At 47.8% G+C, this 21,021-nt stretch overlaps 1 protein-coding gene across 5 annotated transcripts in view; it reads right to left on the reverse strand.

The window, feature by feature from the left end:
• Positions 1 to 21,021, reverse strand: part of Mapk4 (mitogen-activated protein kinase 4) — a 128,705-nt gene that overhangs the window by 35,423 nt on the left and 72,261 nt on the right. For 4 of the 5 annotated variants that reach the window (XM_074069830.1, XM_074069829.1, XM_074069832.1 and 1 more), the window contains exon 2: positions 11,652 to 13,071. In XM_074069830.1, the coding sequence (XP_073925931.1) occupies positions 11,652 to 12,197 (546 nt within the window). In that variant the 5' untranslated portion in view covers positions 12,198 to 13,071. Of the gene's footprint in view, positions 1 to 10,582; positions 10,643 to 11,651; positions 13,072 to 21,021 lie in introns of those variants that run through there. The other variant, XM_074069833.1, reaches the window with a different exon arrangement.

The raw sequence follows: 21,021 nt of genomic DNA on the forward strand, positions 1-21,021 counted from the left end.
TCTTCCTGTGTCTTCTTTTGAGCCCCCTTTTCTGTGACGGGTGCTTAGACAGCTGGTTTTCTGAGTTACTCCCTGGAGGTCACAGCCATGGATCTGAGAACCTGTCTGCTCTAGTTAGTTGAGAGTCCCCATCAATTGGCATTTTGGTGTTTGCCAATGGCACTTTCTTATGGAGAAACCTGTGGGGCCTGGCTGGCTCTCTGCAAAGGTGTCAGACACTTGTCATTGAGATGGCGGTGTGTTCTAGGAGAACTGGGTTCCCAGGGTCATTATCTGCAGCCATTCTCAAGAAGATGAGAGGCTCTAAACCTGGTCTTCCCCAAACACAGCCCGAAGGTGTGAAGTAACACAACTGGCCTCCCTGGAGAAGGCAGGGAAAGGCGGGAGGAGGGGAGGATGCAGGCAAAGGCCAGAAGCTCTGGATGAAGGCTGCTCTGCCTCAGAGCCTCATATCTGGAATCTAGGGTTGCGGTCTTCAGGGACACAGCTGGGACAATAGTCCTTGCCTGACTTGGTAAGTGCCTCCTGATGGCTTCATGTGGTCATAGAGACTCCTACACACGCTCTGCATGTTTCTATCTCTGCAGGTGCTCTTGGCTTTCAACTCTGATCTTCCCCACGGCCACAGGAGGGACATGGATACCTATTCTGTTTCATCTGACGGAAGTGAGGAAGCTGAGCCTCTTGGAGTTGGGCAACTCACTCAGACACACAGATGTCATTCAGGAGCAGGGCTTGAACCCAGGCCTCTTGTCCTTCTGGTCTCCTTTGAAAATACCTCACCATGGCTTTACACTGTCACACTGCTCCTGGCTCTCAGAAGAGAAGAAAAGCAGCCATGTTCCTGTTGCCAGATGGGGAAACCAAGACACAGAGTGGTAGTTGCTCCTGGTGGTGTTGGTGGAAGGCCGGGAAAAGGCTAGAAATCAGAACGTCTGAATCTCAGGCCAGGTTTGTCTCCATATGAGCACCCTCTTTAGTACTGTGTGTTTCTCATGGGCTACAGAATATCCTCTGTAAGCGCCATGAGGCTCAGGAGAAAAAACCGGAAGCCAGGAGAGGAGAGGGAGGTGGAGTGGAGGCAGGTGAGCAAGACCAGGACCTCTCATTAGCAGTGGAGCCTAAGATGGGCTCCCCAACCTCAGCCTCAGGGCCCCCTGGTCTTCCTCTGCACAGATGGACAGGACCTGCCTTCCTCAGAGGGTTGGTGGGGGGATCCAAAATTCTCCCCGTTGAGAAAGAACTCTTGGGGTGCAGTACTGTGAACTGTGAGAAATATTTCTATAGAAGTATCTGCTATACACCCCTCTCACTCACTTTTGACTCACACAGCATTTGCAAGTTGGCTGGGGTTAGGGTTGGTGGGGGGCAAGTGGTGAGACGAGGACAGAGCTCGGATCAAAGGTCGTGCAGATTCAGACACATGACTCAGTCCTCTTGGCTTTGGACTCCTCTGAGCTCTGCCCATGGACTTTTGAAACCATCTTTATGGCACTTGTACTGCAGGCCTGTTAGGCACGGCCAGGTGGGCTACTCTCTATGCCCAGCTTTCAGGGAACATAGACTCCAATTCTATAATAAAAATCTAGGGATTGAGAATGAAGGAAGATTTACCCCCAAGGAGGCCTGCAGATCACATTTGCTTTAATAAATTCACTGACAGGATGTGTGCTTTCTACAGGTACTATGTGGAAGACATTGCAAAATAAGTCTGCTCACAACTGTCCCTGAGAGACCTCCAGTCACCAGAAGGTAGGACCAAGTCTTTTGGAAACCAGAGGAAGTTAGCACGGTGCAGGAAGGAGAGCAAGGAATGATGCTTCACCCTTTCCTGCTGCCTTCACCCCTAAAAAAGGGGGTCTGGTGAGTGTGTGATGGGCAATAAGAGACCAGGGAAGAGAAGGAGGCAAGAATAGGAGTGTGGGGGCAGCAGTGGGAGCAGGGCCTGCCTCTTCCCGAGTTTACTGTGCCTCTTGGCCATTGTTCCATGTGCCTGAGGGTGGAAGTCGCTGGAAGACCTCAGAAGGGACACCTCTGAGAAGGCAGGCCCTGCTTTTTTAGTCCTTGTTGGGGTAATGGGTACTTTCAGCCCTGTCCTGGGTTTTCATTGACCATTGATGAGGTCTATTCTGATTGGTTGGTCCTAAAGCTTACCATAGTTGAAGATTTTGAATATCACCCCTGGGGTATAATTTCAGTATTAGAACCAGTCTTTGGCTAAATTCCAAGAGTCAGCATTTAAGGGGTTCCTTGTTCTCCTTTTGAGTTAAACTCTGCCCCATTCCATCCCACAAACCCAGGACTTCCTCCTCAACTCACTATGACAAGTTCACTCAAATAAAGGTTTTCTCACTTGTTGCTACTCTTTTTCACATCCTTTCATTTGTATCTCAGAAGAGAAACTGAAGCATGGTCAACCACCCTAATAACATTTCCTGTTAGAGGTACAACTTGTATTGGAGAACCCATAAAGAGTCATGGTGAAAAATAGCCACAATTTACAGAGTGCTTTCCAGATGTTTGGCACAGGGCTGGGTAGGTCACATTTCATTTGATTTATACCTCACAGCCTCACAAAGTAGAATTTATTTTCATGAGGAGCCAGCCTGAGATAGGTGAAGTAACATCTTCGGGTCAAATGGTATGGGTCGGCGTCTGGCTCCTTCACCTAGGATGAGTCCTGCCGCCCGAGGGCATCAGCAAATTCAGCCTCTCCCAAAGTCCCCTTGGAGGCAGCTGCTGAGGCAGGGCTGCCACTTTGGATAGGGAAGGGATATCTGCACATGTGACATAGTGAGTACCCCTGGACCCAGCGTGCAGTGGAGGGTCAGTACATCCAAGTAAAGTATTTGCCAACATCTGTGTTCTGTGTATCTTGGAATTAAAGTGTGACAGCTGGTCATGGAGTCTGAGATTGGCTTTTCCCAAACCTCAGGATGAGTTAAAAAGTGTATTGAGGAAAAATGAGAGGGTTCTACAGACATCGTCTCTGAATCTCAATGAGGCATTTAGCTAAATCTCTTAGGACATCTTTGTGAACAATGAAAAAAGACAGGTTAGACAACTATATAATTATGCAAACCAATCACCTGTTGCACAACTAAACCCAAAGAATGCCAGCCCATGGGCCATTGTCCCCCTGGAGGGGAGCATTTAGTGGCCATGAGACTGGGCCTTTGGCCTACTCTCTTTACACATTTTAATTAGCAATATGGGTGAAGTCCTAGAAGACAGCCTTATCGATTACAAGGCTGTAAAGGGCAAGGTTATATGATAGGTAAAGATCCCAAACAATGTCCACGAGTTGGAATATTTGTCGAAAACAAGACGAAATTCACCAGGGATAAAGGCAGGGCAAGTCCTGCACTTGAGCTGGAAAAAAAAAAAATCTTATAAAATGTAAAACAGAGAATGCGGAGTTAACAGAAGTTAGTTGGCTACAAGCTCAATTAACCGATGGTATGACACGCTGCCAGAAAACCTCGGCAGCATGAACAGGGTGTCATTTGCAGAGCAAAGATGTCATACTCCCACTGAGTCTGTGCTGCTGAAATCACACAGGATCCGTTCTGGAAAACACATTATAAAAAAGGATCTGACAAGTAGGAGGAGGTCAGTGGGAGGGCGGTCAGGACAGCGTGAGCTTTGGAAACACTGACGGCTATGCAGTCATCAAAGCAATGAGCAAGGGCTAAAACATGGCCTCTGAAGACAGCTATAGGCTTAGAAATCCAGCTCTGCCATCTGAAAGCTGGGTGACTGTGGACAAGTTACTGTCTGTGCCTCAGTGTCTTCATCTGTCAAAAGGGAACAGTCGCAGCTAATATGTTAGGTTGTTTTGAGGATTAAGTAGATTAACACCTGTTAAGCACTGACTATTACTGTGCAGAGATGAAGGGACCCTACCTGTGGTCAAGGACTTGATGTTCCGCTATGTTCTAGAGGCTCTTGAGAACTATACTCTGTCCAACAGAAAGGTGGAGGCGTGGTTTGTTCATTAGTCAGTCAGCATTTATTGAGCACGGACTATGGGTCAGATAGTGTGCTAGGTGCCAGGAATATGGAGATGAATGAGCTGGGCACTCTGTCCCTGGGCCCGCTGGGTCTGTCTGGGAAGAGGCATGTAAACAGATTGTCAACACAGTGTGCTTTGGGCAACTGGAGAAAGGTGTGATTAAGTCTCTCCTGGGGAACTAGGCGAAGCATCACAATCGTGGGGCATTTGAACAGGGTCTGTAGGGACAAGTAGGAGTTTATGTGGGAGCAGAGGGAACAGTGTGTAGGACCAGAGCTGTCACCCAGTATGGAATTTTCCAGGGAATGGTGACAAGCTTGTGATGTTACAACGCAAGGTGAGTGGGGTGGCAAATCAAGTTAGAGATAAGGGCTGGTCTCGTCCAACTCAAAGACACATAATTCTGATTTACAAGGGAGCTACAAAAGTCAGGAAAATCATAGCAATATTATCCTTATGCCAAGCCTTCTGTTTCTGTGTCACTGTCCTTTCTACAGCCCACTACAGCAAAAGTTAAAGAAAGACAGCATATTTTAGGAGAAAATGCAAAAGGATTTGATTCAATTTCCTCATCATCCTTCTTCAGTATATAAAGATAAGGGAATATTTTGCCTATAAAATAGGACAGTGACCTATTCCTCTTGTGCTGATACCATACTATTTTAATATACATGTAATCAGAGTGTAGGAGTAAAGAGAGAAAAAGTGTTCAAAATGTCCCAAATTTGGTGAAAAACCAAAGCAACTTACAGATTCAAGAAGTTCACTAAACCCTCAATAAGATAAATAAAAATAAAAGCACACCTGAGTGCATCACAGTCAGACTGCTGAAAATCAAAGAAAAAATCTTGAAGTGGCCAGAGAAAAGAGACACAGTCCATCGAGGGGAATACTAACATGAAGGAAAACCAACTCCTCTTCTGAACTAATAGTAATAGAAAACAAAGCAATGGCATTTTGTAAATGTTGAAAGGAAAAAGAACCCTTATAAATCCAGAATTTTATATCCAGAGAAAATAAGATTTAAAAATGTGAGTCAGATAAAGATACATTCCAGAACAAAGAATTTGTCACCAGCAAGCCTGCATTCATGAAATACTACCTTCCTCCAGCATCCCTAACTGGCTGTGTGCTGTACAATGAACCATGCAGGTGGCAGCTCGGCTGAGAGGTGAGTACCAGGTGGGGAAGTAGGCTGGTGTTCACAGAGTTCTCAGGAGAGAGTTTTTGATTCCTTTGAGCCATTGAAGCAGCCGCTCCCCCGCCAGAGAACTGGACACACAGGCACAATGGAATGGGTGAGGTTTGATTTGAGGAGGTAGAAGCCAGGCACGGCTGACATGAACAGGTACAGCAAGGCCCCTTTGTCAGAATAATGAAACACAGGTGGGTATATGGCTACTGCTCCAAGCCTCTGCCTCCCTGCTCATCACCTTGATATGGCAATAAAGGATCAATTCCTGGCAAGCAGAGCACCTCCAGGACCCGACCTGAGGACTCTGGTTGACTCCTGTCCTGATCGGTTGGTATCTGGACTTTGGCAGTTGTTAAAGATGGGGAACATCCTACCAGAGCTCAGTGGAGGTGCTTCCCTGAAGGGGAGCCTGGGTGTGGTCATCTGAGAGTGGGTAGAAAAGGCTACCCCAAGGTTCAGAGGCAGAGTGAGGTGCCTGGTCCCACGGCCTCATCCTTCTGCAGTGAGAAGGGGGCAGGGAGGCACTGCAAGCCAACAAAATTAGCTTTCCAGGTCTGCCCGAGTGTTTGGGGACACCTGACTCTCTAGTACAACCTCTATTCTAATCCCTTAGGCTCTATTTTTCCCCTCTTAAAAGGGAATATTTCATAGTCTTTTAAATAAATCTTTTCAGCTCCACTGATTTGGAATAAGACGGTTAGTGGCTTAAGAAGAAAATTACCTTCCCTGCTAGCTGGTCCCTTAGCAAGGTGTCCTTGCATGAGCCTGTTTTCTCAGGGCCTCTGTGGGTGGCTGGGCCCCTCACAGTGCCAGCACAATGAACCATGGTCTTATTCTGGGGTCTTGGCAAGTCTTTCCTCACTCTTGGTCATATGGAGAGCATCCAGAATATGACCTCAATAGGACACTGCTAATCACTGGCCAAGACCTTCCATCAGCCACAGAGACATTTTTCCTCCCAGGATCACTTTCATGGGAGTTCATGTTTTGGGGGTGCCCTCTCTGTGTTTTCTCAGGCAGACAGGGAGTTATCCTAGCCTACTAAGCCATCAAAGGCAGGTGGAGTGGTGGTGGTGGTGGGGGGGGGTGGGCGGTGAGGCTAAATAACATTAAACTAACATAAGGCCAGCTGGTCAGAACTCCCACAAGGCTTTGCAAGCCTCTGTCTCATGTGCTCCTGAGTGTCCTTGGGGACCTCAGATCAAACCACAACCTTAACAATTTACAGCAATTTGCTGAGCCCTCAAACACTCATTCTTACCCAACTGTGAAACCAGTCTTTTTGTTTTTAAATAGTATCTTAGTAAAGTAGTTTACACTAGAAGGAAAACTATATGTTTTCCAAAATCACTGTTTATATCACCTGACTAGCTGTTAAAATCAAATTTAAACAGAACCAATACTCCTTTTGTTTAGGTCCCTGGGTGGTATAGCTTTCTGCCAAACTTGTGCCATAGGGGAATAGGCAGTTTCCAAGGTGATATGAGTGAGGTGCTATAAAGCCATTATGCCCTCCAGTGAAGGTTCCTGACTCAGATTTACCCACACCATCCTCATGGTGCTGAAGTGTGAGATCCACAGGTTGGAGCAGCAGTGAACACAGCAGGTATAGCTGCGTTCCATCCACAGGCAAGCCACCCGTGTCCTAGGTCAGTGGTTCTTAAAAGGTCAGGAGAATTTGAATCTCCTGGAGGCCTGCAGACACATAGAAGGCGGGGCCCATCCTCAGAGCATCTGAGTCAGTAGATCTGAGGTGGGACCTAAGACTTGTTATCTCTAAGGAGTTCCTAGGTGAAGCTGGTGCTGCAGGTCTGAGACCACACTTCAAAAAAGCCCTGAGCTAGTTGGTTTTCAGGTAATCCTAATGAGATATGGAGGTGACATGTGAGCATTCTAGTCGTGTATGAGGTGAGCAGATAATGAAGTATAAGTGGGTGGAATCAAAGCCAGGCCAGTTTATAAGGACGCTTAGACTTGCTCCAGTAAGCCACCAAAAGTACAAGACCTTTGGTTGTTCAGACTCTGATGAAGTGGTTCTTCTTTCTTTCTTTCCAGGGTATTTTCCACCAACCCTCCCTTTCTTTCCACCCTCATGGAAGCCAGTCCTGCAGGCAGTCTCCTGGCAGACCCCACTACCCCCCTAGAGAGAGTTTTATGGCATGACAAAAGATGGTTCTTTCTCCAGGCCACAGGTGGCCCTTCCTGGAAGGAAGCATTCACACAGCCAATAAGGCTGTCAGGAAGCAGCTGTGGCCTTCCGCCTGTTCCCCCAGTGGTTCTTGACATTTCTTAGAGTTTACACAGGGCTCAGTGAAGTTTCTAAAAACATTTTTTTTCTTTTGAGATCATCTACTTCCTAATAGGATAAATTCAAAAGAAAACATGCTCTGATCATTTAGCTGCCTCTTCTTGACACAGACAACAAGGAACTAATTACTGGTCCTCCGGAGGAGGTGGGCAGAAAGGGATTCAAAACAGGACCTTGGGGTGGGAAGCCAGTTTCAGGTCTCCAGGGTCTCACCACCCACCCTGGGCCATGACGTCAAGAGCTTGGTCCGAATCTCAGTGGAGGGCAAACATCTGCCTGGCATTACCATGGCGTCTATGTGGGCAAATAGTTCTGTTAGTGATTTCCCCTATGGCACATCTGAAAGCATGTCACCATCCTCACTGTTGTTGACTCTAACAAGAATCTTAGGAAAGAAGCAGAATGCGACAGACTATCCCCCCTTGGCAGATAATACAATTGAGAAATGGAGTGCAGAAAAAGCAGTGAACACAGTCAAAACACATGCTTAGTGCTCACTGCATGACCTTAAACAGAGCTCTTCCCCTTTCTATCGCCTGTGAAATGAAGGGAATGGACGAGATGGTTGTGACCTTTTTATGGATCTCTTATGGCAGGAATCAACTACATAAGGAAAAGGATTTGACGAAGGTCATGCAGCCAGGGAGGTGAGTAATAATGTGCCAGTGCTTCCCAGGCTACCTCTGCTGGAAAGCAACATCAGAGCCCCTCACCTCTCCCACCATCACCACCCAATGCTATCTCCTGCCTTTATCACCCTTGGGGTAGAGGGACACAGACCCAGAAGGCTCCCTGATTGTGCCTGGAGTCCCAGTCTTGCTCATCAGAGAAGAAAAGGCCATTTCCATTGGTATCCCCTCACTGGACCAGCATAACAGGTACCCACCCCATGGCAGATGAGAGGACACAGAAGCAAAGAAGACACATGGTCCACCCGTGAGAAAGACAGAGGGGTGAGAGGTAGGCTGCTGCCCACTGCTGGGAGAGTCATGCTTAGCCAGGAGGCTCAATCCAGGCCTTAGCTGGACTATTCAGCCCATCCCTGGCCCTGGACTGGATCTCTCTGGAAGAGGGAGTACTGTTTTTGTAAGCACATAAAGGCACAGCTGCAGCCCAGGTGAGCACAGTTCTCTTCAAAGGGAGTCAGGACCCATCAGACTCCAGGAGAGGTTAAGTGTAGAGCACTTGGTATGTCGACATCATCCTCTAAGCCCATGGGAGAGAGCAATGTGCACAATAGGTGCACATGTCTGACCCCAACTAACCAATCCATCATCTGAAAGAATGAAGAGCTCTTTCTCTGAGTCAAACCTTCTAACTGGAATTAATGAGCCCAGTAGCTTTTTGTTTGCAATGTACTGGTCGATTACTGTCCTCCCATCTGTTCAAACATCAACAAAATCATCTGAGGGTCAGGTCTCAAGTATAGTGATGAGAAACCAACATGAACAAGAGACTACCTTCAAGAGCAAGGGACTCTCCCCATAGGACAGAGGAGAATGTGATCAGTGTTAGGAGATCCATGGTATAGGATGGGGAAAAGCGAAAGTGGAGTTCAGAGAAAGAATAAATTCCCATCCAGAATCTAAGCAGACTGCGCTACGAAGATGGCACAAAGGCAGTTCCCCCATAGGATGTGAGAGGCCTTGGTTCTCAGGACCCTTCTGCCACAGTTAGCTGTGGAAGCGTGAGAAAGCCATTTCTCTGTGTTTTCAAATGGACCGTTTGCCCTAAGTGCTTCATGTCATTACGAGGATTAAGTGAAAACTGATTTAAATGCACATTGGATAAATAAAGGAACAAAATGTAAAGCCTTTTCGTCATCACTGGGGGAAAAGAGGGCAGGAAGCTAAAAGCAGAAAGTGTACATGGGGGAAGTGGGCGGGGTGGGCAGTGCCTGCCAAATCCAGGGATGTGTGGATGATGTGATCACCCACCGGCTTAGTAACTGGCTCCAATTATTTTTTAAACCTCCCACAGTTAATTTATTGATGAGAGCCCGATGAGAGTAAATCAGAACGTTTAAATTCCTCTGCATGGGGAAAATGAAAAGTCCTGCCTGGGGAAGTAGCAGTGACATAGTGACAACACCAAGTGTGGCCCCCTATGGTGGGTGGTGGGAGCCTCACACTGGGCTTCAGCTTGGTGGGTACTCAACAAACGCCCATGAAGTGAATGGAGTAGTCCTTACAGTTTTCCAAGGAATTCTACTTTTGTGATCCATTTTGATTCTGAATCACAAGCCAGGGAGACAGACAGGGCATGGATTTTTTATCTTTGTCAAAGACGGGGAAACTGAGATTCCCAAGGAAGAGTGACTGTCCATGTCCAAGCCAGTCAACAGGAAGCCCACACCCCTGACTTCTCGAGCAGGGGTGCTTGCTCACATAAGCCACCTCCTAAGAATTACTACCACAGCCAGTAAGCGATCTTCCCCACATACCGAGGGCCATCTGTGCTGTCCCAAGCTCTTTTCCTGTGACATGGAGCTAAGTTATTCCATCATTTTATGGTTCCCAAAGGTATGGCTTATTCCAATTTAGGTGGTTTTTATGTATCCCAGATATAAATAGTATAGACTCTCTGGGCCTTTTACCAAATTAAGACTGATTTGTGTTAAAACCTTTAATTTGACCATTTGGTGTCATTTCTCCACAGAGGAAACAGCCCAGTGCATTAGGAAGACAGAAAAGGATGCTGTTTTTTGTTTGTTTGCAGAATTGACTCATGCTTGCTAGGTAAGTGCTCTACTACTCGAGCCACACCCCCAGCTCCTCTTGCTTTAGTTTGCCTTTCATATAGACTCTCATGTTTTTTGCCTGGGCTGACCTTGGACCTTTTGAATAGTGAGATTATAGGTGTGTACGACCATGGTTTTTTTTTTTTTTTTTTAATCACAGCCTACAAAGTTGGCTGTAGGTGCCGGTACAGAGGACAAATTCATGGTTAAGGTAGTAAAGTAATTTGTGGCCCCAGTGAGCCAGAGTCAGCTAGGCTGATGTGGGGTCTGAAAAATGGGCCAGAATCCAAGTTCCAACCAGTGAGAGTGGAGAGAGAATCCTACCTCTTTCGCCCTGATTCCTCCCACTGCAGCTGTATCAGGCAGATCGGGCAGTTGGCACCCTTCTCTGTGGGGAAGGCGGAGCAGAGGAATGGGATCTCAGAGAGGGCTGAAGCTTGATCACAGTCAGAGCCACCCTCACTGTCCATGACCTACCCCTCCCCTGGACGTTAAAAGTTCATGGATCAACTGCTTCCTAGGGGATGTTTTACTCTGATAGATAATCTTAAGGTACAAAAATTTTGCCGGGAGTTTGGAACACCCTCCCCATCTATGTTGTGGGTGCCTGGTGGGGCTCAGAGGAACTTAAAGTGGTAAGATCCCAGGGTGGGTGGGGGAGGAAGGAATATAAAATCAGAGAACTTGCAGTTCTTGGGTCTTGAGAACAAAAGTGAGTGTGACATGTGCCTCCATCTGTGTGGCCAGGTCAGCTCTGATCCCTGGAGCTAGGGGAGCATTTAGTTGTCCCCCGTGGAGGATCTTCATAGAACCATCCTGCAACCCATACCTTTCCTATCACATGGAGGGGTGAGGGTCTCACAGGACCCAGGAAGGTTGAGAAATTAGCTGATAATGCACACTGAGCATTAGTTTATTAGATTAGCCATTGGTACTCACAGTCAATGGACAGAGTGAAAGGAACCCAGAATGAGTCTGCTTTGATGAGAGGTCAACCTGAAGCATAAGGCTTATAAGGTAGGAAGGCTTGAGGGGTATCCTGAGCAGACAGTGGGGAGAGGATTATTATATAGCTATTAGGGAAAAGAGGCATACAGGCAAATTCACCAACCACACATTTCAAAGCCATAGGGTTTAGGGCTGGAAGAAATTTTAGACATTTCCTTGTCTAACTTTCTTCTTCTACAGCCTGGAGTTATTGGTCATAGCCATGTGGCAGAAGCAAGACTAGGAACTGGATCTGCCCAACAACATTTGGGGCCAGTGATCTTTCTAGCACCCTCCAACTTCCCCCAAATACCCATTACCATGGAGCTAGAACCCCCTCTGTAATACTGTTTGCATTCTCAGGGAGTCTACAGGCCACGGCAGCTGCCACTCCAGCCAGACATACCTTGTGTGAGTAATGCTGATCGACAATCCTCGCCAATCCAAAATCCCCTATCTTGAGCACGAGGTCCTCTGTGCTGATGAAGATGTTGGCGGGCTTCAGGTCCCTGTGGAGCACATTGGCGGAGTGGATGTACTTGAGCCCACGGAGCAGCTGGTACATGAACAGCTTGGCATGCTCCTCTGTCAGCGTGCCCTGCTCCAGCAGGCGTGCCAGGTCTGTCTCCATGTACTCCTGGACGATGTAGGCCACGCTGAACTTGAACAGTTCGCCTTGCAGGTCGGCACCCTTGGGCCCCAGCACCTCGTACACCTTCACGATGTTATCGTGGTCCAGGTGCCCGATGATCTTGATCTCCCGGAGTGCATGCTTCATGCTTCGGGCGTCACTCAGAGTGATCTTCTTCACCGCCACCTTCCGACAAGCCCGGCTGTCCACAGCCGACAGCACCAGTCCATTGACACCGAAGCCCAGGGGTTGGAAGTCAACAAAGCGCCCTCCGAGGTCATACCCGTAGACGCTGGCAATGCAGTCGCCCTTCTCAGCCATCGTTGGCTCAGTGGTCTGGGGCTGCCCGTGTGATGAAGGGGCAGTCAGGAAAGGTCAAGTCCCCGCTAGTGGCTTCCCTAGCACACTTCATTCTGTCCTGTCCCACAGCTGAGGGTTGCTTTTGCTCCTGGTGAGGTCACTGCCACCAGCAGTCTGGAGACAAGAATGGTGGCCGTCTTGGCTCACCGATCAGCTCAGCTTGGAGTTCTCCTCACCTGTACTAGGAAGGCTGCCACCAACTCTTAGACTTCCTGAACCTTCCTTGTTGCTTCTTTCAAATCTGGCATCTTACAAGGCAAAGCCAGTGTCATTATCTGGGGGAAGGTGACGTCTTCTATCACCATGGAGCTCAGAGAAAAATATGCAGCAACCTCCACCCTCCCCACTCCCTCCCCCCACATACACACACCTTTGAATTCTTGTGACAAGCTTTCTGGCTGGGGCTGTTTGCAGAGCTGTGTTCCTTTACTTAAGAGGGTCCAAAGCTCACATCAGTAGTACCACAGCCTCTGTGCTCTAAGCAGTACGAAAGGATCCCACCAACGGATTCTGGATGCCTCTAGGGGCTTCCTTCAACTTCTGCTGGCTCCCTTTCTACCAACTACCCTTAGACTCCAAAACCCACACCAGTCTGCTGAGTATTGGAGAGAAAAAGCTGCAGGAAGCCACACGCCTCTCAAGGTGTTCTACGCCAAGTTACACCTGCCATCCCAAGTCCAAGGGGAGCTCAGCTGCCTGCTCAGGTCCTCTGGAGGTTTCAGATGTGGGCAGCATCCTCTTTTACCCACTTATCCATGCCACCTGGACCAAAACTGTTCTGCTGTTGGCAACGGGGCCTCAGGAGTGTGACATCTTTTAGATGGAGTCTCCTTTCCTGTCAAAGAAATAGCATTGGGTAAATTTCCACACTCCAGCTTCCAACACCTTCCCACTTGCGTCTTTTGTTAACCAGCCCAAGTGTTATTTGATCTGTCCAGCCAGCTGAAACGCTGCTTGCTCAGGGGATTCCAGCTCCGCACAGCTCAGCCCCCTGCCTGCTGTGTGCAGCACTCCCCTGGCAGAGAGGGAAGCCAAGCTGACTTGATAAGACCATTGGATCCTGGCCTTTTATGTCAATGCCCGCTCCCCCAAGGTTAGCACTTGCAGACTGTGTGTGGGAGTCATCTCTTCTGACCTTTGCAAAGTTAATTTGTTATGACTAAGAAGGGCGAGAGTCGAAAGGAACTAGTTGCAGGAAGAAAGGAGAGGATCGATAATGTTGTTTTCCCGTGTGAGTCCCTTTACTTATTTCTTTTGCAAGTGCCTTTGAATATTTTAAGAGAGAATTTATTGTGGACTGAGATTTCACGGCATTTGTGTTGTTTGCTTTCCATGCAGGTGACAGAGCACCATACCAAATTATAGGGAAACTGTATTGCCACTCATTAAAAAGGGACTCTGCCCCGAAACCAGAGCACAGGCTTCCCAGTGCTATACAAGGGCTGGCAGGACTTACCCTGTATTCTTTTTATGATGGGGGCCTAGCTCTTCAAAATGATAGGTTAAATCCCTGCTTGAATGTTCCCCTCTGGTGGCTGCTAACTTAAATTACAGGTAAAGGACATAAGTGGGAAGAAAAAAAAATACCTGCAAAACCAGCAATGTCAATTCTATGACATCATATCTATGTTATGATACAGTGAAGGCATCATAGCTCCTAAAGAGTGGCATTTTTCTTAAGTTCACAAAGTCCATGGATATAGAGAAAGGACACTGCATCCCGCACAAAGAAGGGAATCTGGCCAGGCTGCTTTCTTAATTCTCATCTCCACTCATCTTAATCTGAATTCGCAACGTCGCAGGGCCCTGTAAGGACACTTTCCCATCTGAACACTGCACAACTCCACAAATGATAAATGAAACAAAACAACCGTGAACTCAATGTCCTGAAATTAAGGTGGCAAGTGGGGACAAAGGCAATCTGAAATTGTAAGTAATCAGATCCCCTTTGAGGATTTTTTTCCTTTTAATGGTACTGGGGTTTGAATCAGGGCTTCATGCTTGCTAGGCAGGTGGCTCTACTATTTGAGCCACTCCCCTTTAAAAAAATTTTCGGATAGGGTCTAGAGTTTTTGCCCAGGGCTGGCTCCACGTCCTCCTACCTATGCCTCCAAGTAACTGGGATTATAGACATACTTCACCACACCTGGTGAGGTGTAATCTCATTAACTTTGTGCCCAGGCTGACTTCAAACTGCAATTCTCCTGATCCCTGCTTCCAGAGTGGCTGGGATTACAGACAATGCACTACCATACCTGACTCCCTTGAGGACTTCTAATGAAGGGAATTTGCCAAGACTCTGAAACACAGCAAGTATTCAGCTCAACAGATGTCAGCTATTAGTGCTGCTGCGAAGCACTCCCTTACATCTGAATGAGACGTGCCAACTCTCCTGATGGCTTGTCAAATCCTCACCAATTCTGCTCTGCAGTTTTTATTGAGCCATCAACAAAAATAATATACTTCAGGTTGGGAAGCAAGCTTAGTGAACAAGTCCATGGTCATAGCTGGGGACAGTGCTGCCTTCCCTGGCTCATCTGATTAAGAGCCACCACTGGCCTTCATTGGGTAGAGCTAGATCTGTTAGTCAGCCTACACAGCAACTCCATTAGTGAGTGACCCCCCCCCCACCCCCAATGTCAAGAGCATCTCCATCGGGAGACACTGACTCTGGCCCAACTTCTCACTTCACAGGTGAGGACCCTGAGGCTCTGTGAACCCGTTCACTCCGTTTGAGTCTACCTGACCACATAGAGATGATGCTGGATGCTGGGCCTACTCAGTGAGCCAGTTTCTGGTCTGGGCTAGTGAAGTCCTCCTGGACCCCTAAGTCAGAGAACCACAGTGCTCCCACAGCCCCTGTTATGTCCTCTGTCTCCTGCAGCCAAGCTTAGTAATGCCACATAACCTGGAGCTCCTTTCACTTCTTCCTCTTCCCACCCCCTGCCACCATGTCTGATTCCCAGGGGACAGTGACATTTTTCACTCTATGAGGAGACATACCAAAGCTTTCTTCCCTTTCCAGCTCCCACTGGTTGTAAACAGAGATAGGAGCAGCTGATGACATCACACAGCACTGCAATGCAGATAATCTATGAATAATTAACAGGCGCTTCACTTATTTTTAAACTTTCTTCTTCCTCTCACACATCGCAGGGACCATCTTCCCATGAGTCTGTGTCACTTTCTCAGAGTGCTCTTCCCAGTGTGCTGTCACTGGGGGAAGGCCAGGTTGCAGCCACTCCACCTTCCTCATGGACCCTAAATAGACTTTTAATTCTTCCTGGCTTCTTTACTGGTGCCTTCCTGGCTCCAGAAGTGTCCTCCTGTCTCTTCTCACTTGCTGAAATCTGATGGCCCTCAGAATCCATACAAGGCCTCCCTTCCTCTCTGAAGGGTCCATCCCAGGCTCCGTCACCTCTCTGCCTTTCTTAAACTCTGGGCTGCTCTTGTGTATACCAAAGTTGACATTTACTATACATTGACCTGGGCTGTTATATAGGTTTGTATATGTGCCCGGCTCTTATCTAGACTTTAAGCTTCACAAGTCTGTGCATGAAGTTGTACATAGAAAATGCCTACGTACTGGAAGGACCAAGTAGTGTTATGGCCCTGTTTCCTGGACGGTGGACATCTCTCCCTGTGTATGCTGTCAGATGCAACGTGCTAAGGCTCTTGTCACAATGAGCCCTAACCACTCAGACAGTCCAGAATTCCTGAACTTCAACTTCACCCCTTCCAGCATCCTTGGCTGCTTAGATGTTCTCTCTCAGGTTTTCAACCGCTAATCAGGCAGCCTTCGCCTGACCATTCTCTGTTCTCACTCGAGTTTGCTGTTATTCATCTGGTCTCAAATCTTTTTCAGTTCCTCACTAATATCTAGCAGATCTTGGCCCTTCACAGGTGTGCTGATTTACAAAACATCAAATCTCTACTAAGTCTCAGATGAGTGGTTCCTTTCTGGCACGGTATGTGGAGAGTCAGGGCCCGTCATCCCTGGAGAGGGACAGATGGCACCTGGACATGCCCCAGGGCAGTGGAATTGGCACTGCAGCTCTCTGGGCAGAGCTGCTGCTCAAGGTGAAGTACAGCCATTCTCCATGTGGAGGTGATGGCTCAGAGCTGCTCAGAATCGCAGGTGTGATTTCAAACCCAGAGAGGTAGCATTCACTCTGACAAAATGGGAAGGTCACCCATTTAGCTGTGTTGGGATGCCACGAAGCTAGAGGAATGTGTCTGACTCCTGCAAAGGCAGCCCTGGCTCTCACAATTCTGTGGCAAGCATCGTAACAAAACACAGAAAAAGAAATTTCTAGCCCAGGACTCCTAACAGTGGAGATTTAACTCTTGCCTGATTTCTCACTGACTCTCCAACAACAGCTCATGCGAGTCCAGTTAATTTTTCTCTCACTCAGAAAGCCTTTTGAAAGGTGGAAGAAAACCAGAGATGAGATAGTGTGTGCCGACTGTCCCTTTCTGGGATACTTGGGGCTCTGGTTTACAAATCGGCTTTGGAGAGTCTAAATTTAGAAACACCTCCCTGTCTGCTCAGATCTTCCCAAACCTCATACTGTCTACTTTCAGCAGGCAATCTAGTCCCCTATGAGGCAATGACATTTCACAGATACTTCTTTCTTCCTTCTGCCGAACATCCAAAAATCTGCAGTAAATTCTGCTCAGGTAGGGCTGTGTTTACAGTAGAACAGGTTGTACACTGCACTATTCTAAGTGGCACCATTCCTATCACAATTGGATCTAACTGACTCCAAGGTTCAGATCCTAATGACTATTTTATGTGAGTGAAGTCCTCTAGACCAAGGATCAGTAAACTTTTTCTATAAAGGGCCAAAGTATGTTTTATTCTTTGTAGAACATGTAGCCTCTGTTGCAACTATTTAACATACCTACTCCACACTGCTTCTGTAACACAAAGTAGCCATAGACAATACCTAAACAAATGGGCACAGCTGTGTTTCAAGAAACTTTATTTACAAAAATAGGTGGTGGGCCAGATTTGGCCTGGGAGCTATAGTTTGTCAACCTCTGCTCTAGATTTTATGGGAACAGCTTCTAGCTTATTGTCAAGGAGGCCAGGGCCTTTTCTGTCTCTTCCTCACTACCTCTTCCTCTTAGACCCCATCTTCCTGCTGCCCTGCATGGTGCACTATCCCATACCTGCTGTCCTAGGGATGTTCCCTGGGCTGAGATCCACCCCAGCTTAGTTAAGCAACTTTATAGGATTTTATGTCCATGGACCCTGCTTTCCAGAAGCTTCCTAATGTGGCTACAGGTCCATCTATCTCTGTGATTTTATGGTGCCATTGATGAGCCTCTGTCCTATATACAAGTTTCTGTAGAGGCCTCTGGAGAGGTGGCAAACACAATGGGATGGTTACATGCACTGAGGATTCCCCACACACCAAGGGCTCTACCTGATTATTTCAGGTGGACCTCACAACACTAAGGTTAATATCTTTCTCCCAGGAAGCTCCCAGAGGGAAGTGGTTTGCACAAAGTTACCCCTTGGCAAGTGAAGAGTTTGGGATACAAATGCTAGTCTGACTCCCACCTTGTCATCACCTTAAGATCACATCACCTTAGCCCAAGTCAGTAACACTTACCCTGAACCACTTGGGCAAAATGTGGCTTCCCAGGCCTAGTGAAGGTGAGTGCAACTTGCAGACTTAAAAAAATTTTTATTAGCATAAATTAATTGTACAAATGTGTTTCACTGTGATATTTACAACTTGCATATACTATACTTTGATCAGACTTCTTAAGGCAAGAGTCAGACACCCTTTCAGGCTACATTTAAACCTAGTGTAGAGACCACAGGTATAAAGCCCAGTATGTGGATAAAGAAACTGATACAATGTTGAAACAAAGTTAAGAGTTGAGGGAAAACCAAAAAAGCACACTCAGGGTCAACCAATCATAACCTTCCTTACTGCCTTCCATCCAGTTCTTGCCCTCTTCTTAAATGTGAGCCTTGGATCCAGGAGCTGGTGACAGCAAGGACTGGCCATCCTAGAGGAAGTTGGTCAACTTCTGTCTCCTGTAGCTGCCACTGTGGCTATCTATTCAGCCCACTCCTGCTTCCTTCACGTGAACAGAAGCCAGGACTGGTTGAGCTGTTCAGCAGCTGAGCCCAACCTGGCCCCTAGCCTCTATCCACTGATGCCAGCAATGCCCTCCAGTTGTGACAATCACAAGGTCTCCAAACACTGACAGTGATTACCTGCCCCACTGAGAACCGATGGTCCGATGAGCAGTTTTCAGCAGGGATGGCGTTGGCATTGAGCATGAGAGCCAGTGCCTCTGACTCAGTGTCTCTTATGGGACTCCTGTTAGGCTGTTGGCCAAGGTCACCTCAAGGCTGTCTGGGCTGAGGTCTCTTCCAAGCTCACCAACATCACCACACCATGGTTCCTGTTCAGGATCAGTGGCTCCACTTGTTTTGTGGGACTGTACTGTGTACTCTTGCTGAAAGTTTAACACCCCTTGTCCTGACCTACTATATGCGAAGGCACTCCTTAGTCCCTGCCACAGCCACACAGCTTTCCAAAAGTCCTAGAGGGCAAGGGCATCTCTCACGTCCATCCCCAATGAGAACCCCGAGTCTAAACCAGTTTTGGTAATCCAGTTCCTCTTTGCAGGGATTGCCTAAGGGTCAATAAGCCTTAAGGAAAAACCTGTTTGGCAGGGAGGGGAGGAGACCTAAAGAAAAAGCTTTCCTCCCTAAGGAAGAAACCCTACTTCCTGTCTGTGGAAGCAGTAGTAGAGGAAGTGATGTTGGAGTTCAGCAGCCATCTTGAGACCACATGGGGAAAACCTGGGTCCAAAGCCAGCACACTACAATTGGCAGAAGAGTGTAGAGAACCTCCAGTAGCTGAGCCACATCTACGGCCATCTGCCTCCAGCTTTCTTGCCAAGAGAGATCACTGAGTCTGTGCAAGTCTGCAATGACTACAGATACTGACTGCCCCTGTGGTGCAGCCATGCCACCCACTCTGGGTTACATTTCCCCTATATGGTTTCCTTGAGAACATACCTGTGGGCACACCACCAAGAAAGAAGCAGGAGGGGACCCTAACACAGGTTAGAGGAAAGTGGCAGAAGGCTAGAAGAAAAAGATTGTGAAAAGAACACCAGACCCTGGGGCAGGGCCACCTCCTCACCAAAGAGCAAAACTGCAGAGCTTCTGGGCTTTGCGCTGCTTTTTCTTTGGAACATTATGTAACAAGCCAGGGAGAACAAAGACTTCACAGGGCTCCCAGCAACACTAAAATAGCAGGGAGAGAAAATCCAGCTGCCTCACAGGAGCTCTAGCCCTTACTTGGGCAAAACCAGGGGAGGGGGAGCAGCCTGGGTCCCCACATGTGAAGGGTGGTTGCATCAGCTGTGTGGAGACACCTGTCCAGCTGGAGGCCAGAACCTGGCTTCCAGCCCACAAGTGTGTGAGGCACACACAAGTGTCTCAGTCCTCGGTTTTAGATGACTTCTGAATTTGACCTTTGTAGATTCATGGCAAAACTTTTCATTCTCTCCCTTTAAAGGAAGGAAACGTGGGATAGCAGATCAGTTTCTTTCAGAATCTAAGACAGTGCACTGACTTTGGCAACTAGTAAAGGGTGGCCCCCTGTTTGGGGCCGGTTTTGTTGGGCTAGGTTCTGAAGCAAAGGTATTTCAGCCAGGGCCAAGCTTCTTAAAGGCAGAGCCTGCATCTTGCTGTGACACCTCTTGAATGGTGCCATAGAACCCAGCGGTTTCCCTAAATCCCCAAGATTACTCTCTGTGAGCCCACATGGAATAAGCCATCACGGGAAAGCAAAGGACTAGCCCTTAAGGAGCTCAGTGTTCAGACCTGATTCTTCCTGCCAAACTTTGGGCCCATCAATGGACCACTTCCTCCCTACCTGTGGGGAGCACTTAGCAGAGATGCCCCAAAATCATGGTTTGCAGCCACGGGAGTCAGCATTATCTTGATTTTAGACCAGAAATAGCAAAGGTGTGTCATGTGTGTACTATTACCTCATTTTGTGCCTGTGGCAGATGCTGATAATTGATCCCCATTCTGATAACCCAGGAAAACCAGAATCCTTCTTTACTCATTTTTTTGGAGGGGAGAGGGGTATCCTAGGGATTGAACTCAGGGCCTTGAACTTGCTAGGCAAGCATGCTACTACTTGAGCCAGAGTCCTTCTCAAACAGCACACCAGAGAGAAAGTCTTTGCCCATTGCCTAGATGGTGCACAGAGCCTGTCCACATCCCAGTCTTAATTTTCTGACCTGGTACTCCTGTCACTGTGATGGTTCCATCTTTGTTCTTGGGACCATACCTGCCTTGCTCCCCAGGCACACAGAGCAACTCAGTTGACAAGTTCTGAGAGCCTACTGGGTGCTGGGCACAGTCACATGGATACAATGACACCTGACTTGATGCTTCACAAAAACATGGGAGGTGATGTCACTGCCCCACTACATAAGGACACACAGCAGAGTGCTTTTGCACAGAGGAGCTATGTAGGTGCAGCCTTTCTTTTCTGCCTGTCACTTGCAGAGACCTGACTTCCTCAAGGTCACACTACAAAGTGGTGGAGCCTGATCCGAATCTTGGCTCGGTGTGCTCTGTCAACTCAGGGCTTCCCGTTAGGGAGTGCACCCTCCATCCTTGTCACATTTGTGTGCTTGCTTTCATTTTTATCTATTTTTCCAATTCCTTGGTGAAGGAGCATTTGCTCTGCTTCCTTGCAGCATCTTGGGAACTGACACCCTTCCTAAAGGT

This window comes from Castor canadensis, chromosome 4 (assembly GCF_047511655.1).
Source record: "Castor canadensis chromosome 4, mCasCan1.hap1v2, whole genome shotgun sequence".
Taxonomy (NCBI): domain Eukaryota; kingdom Metazoa; phylum Chordata; class Mammalia; order Rodentia; family Castoridae; genus Castor; species Castor canadensis.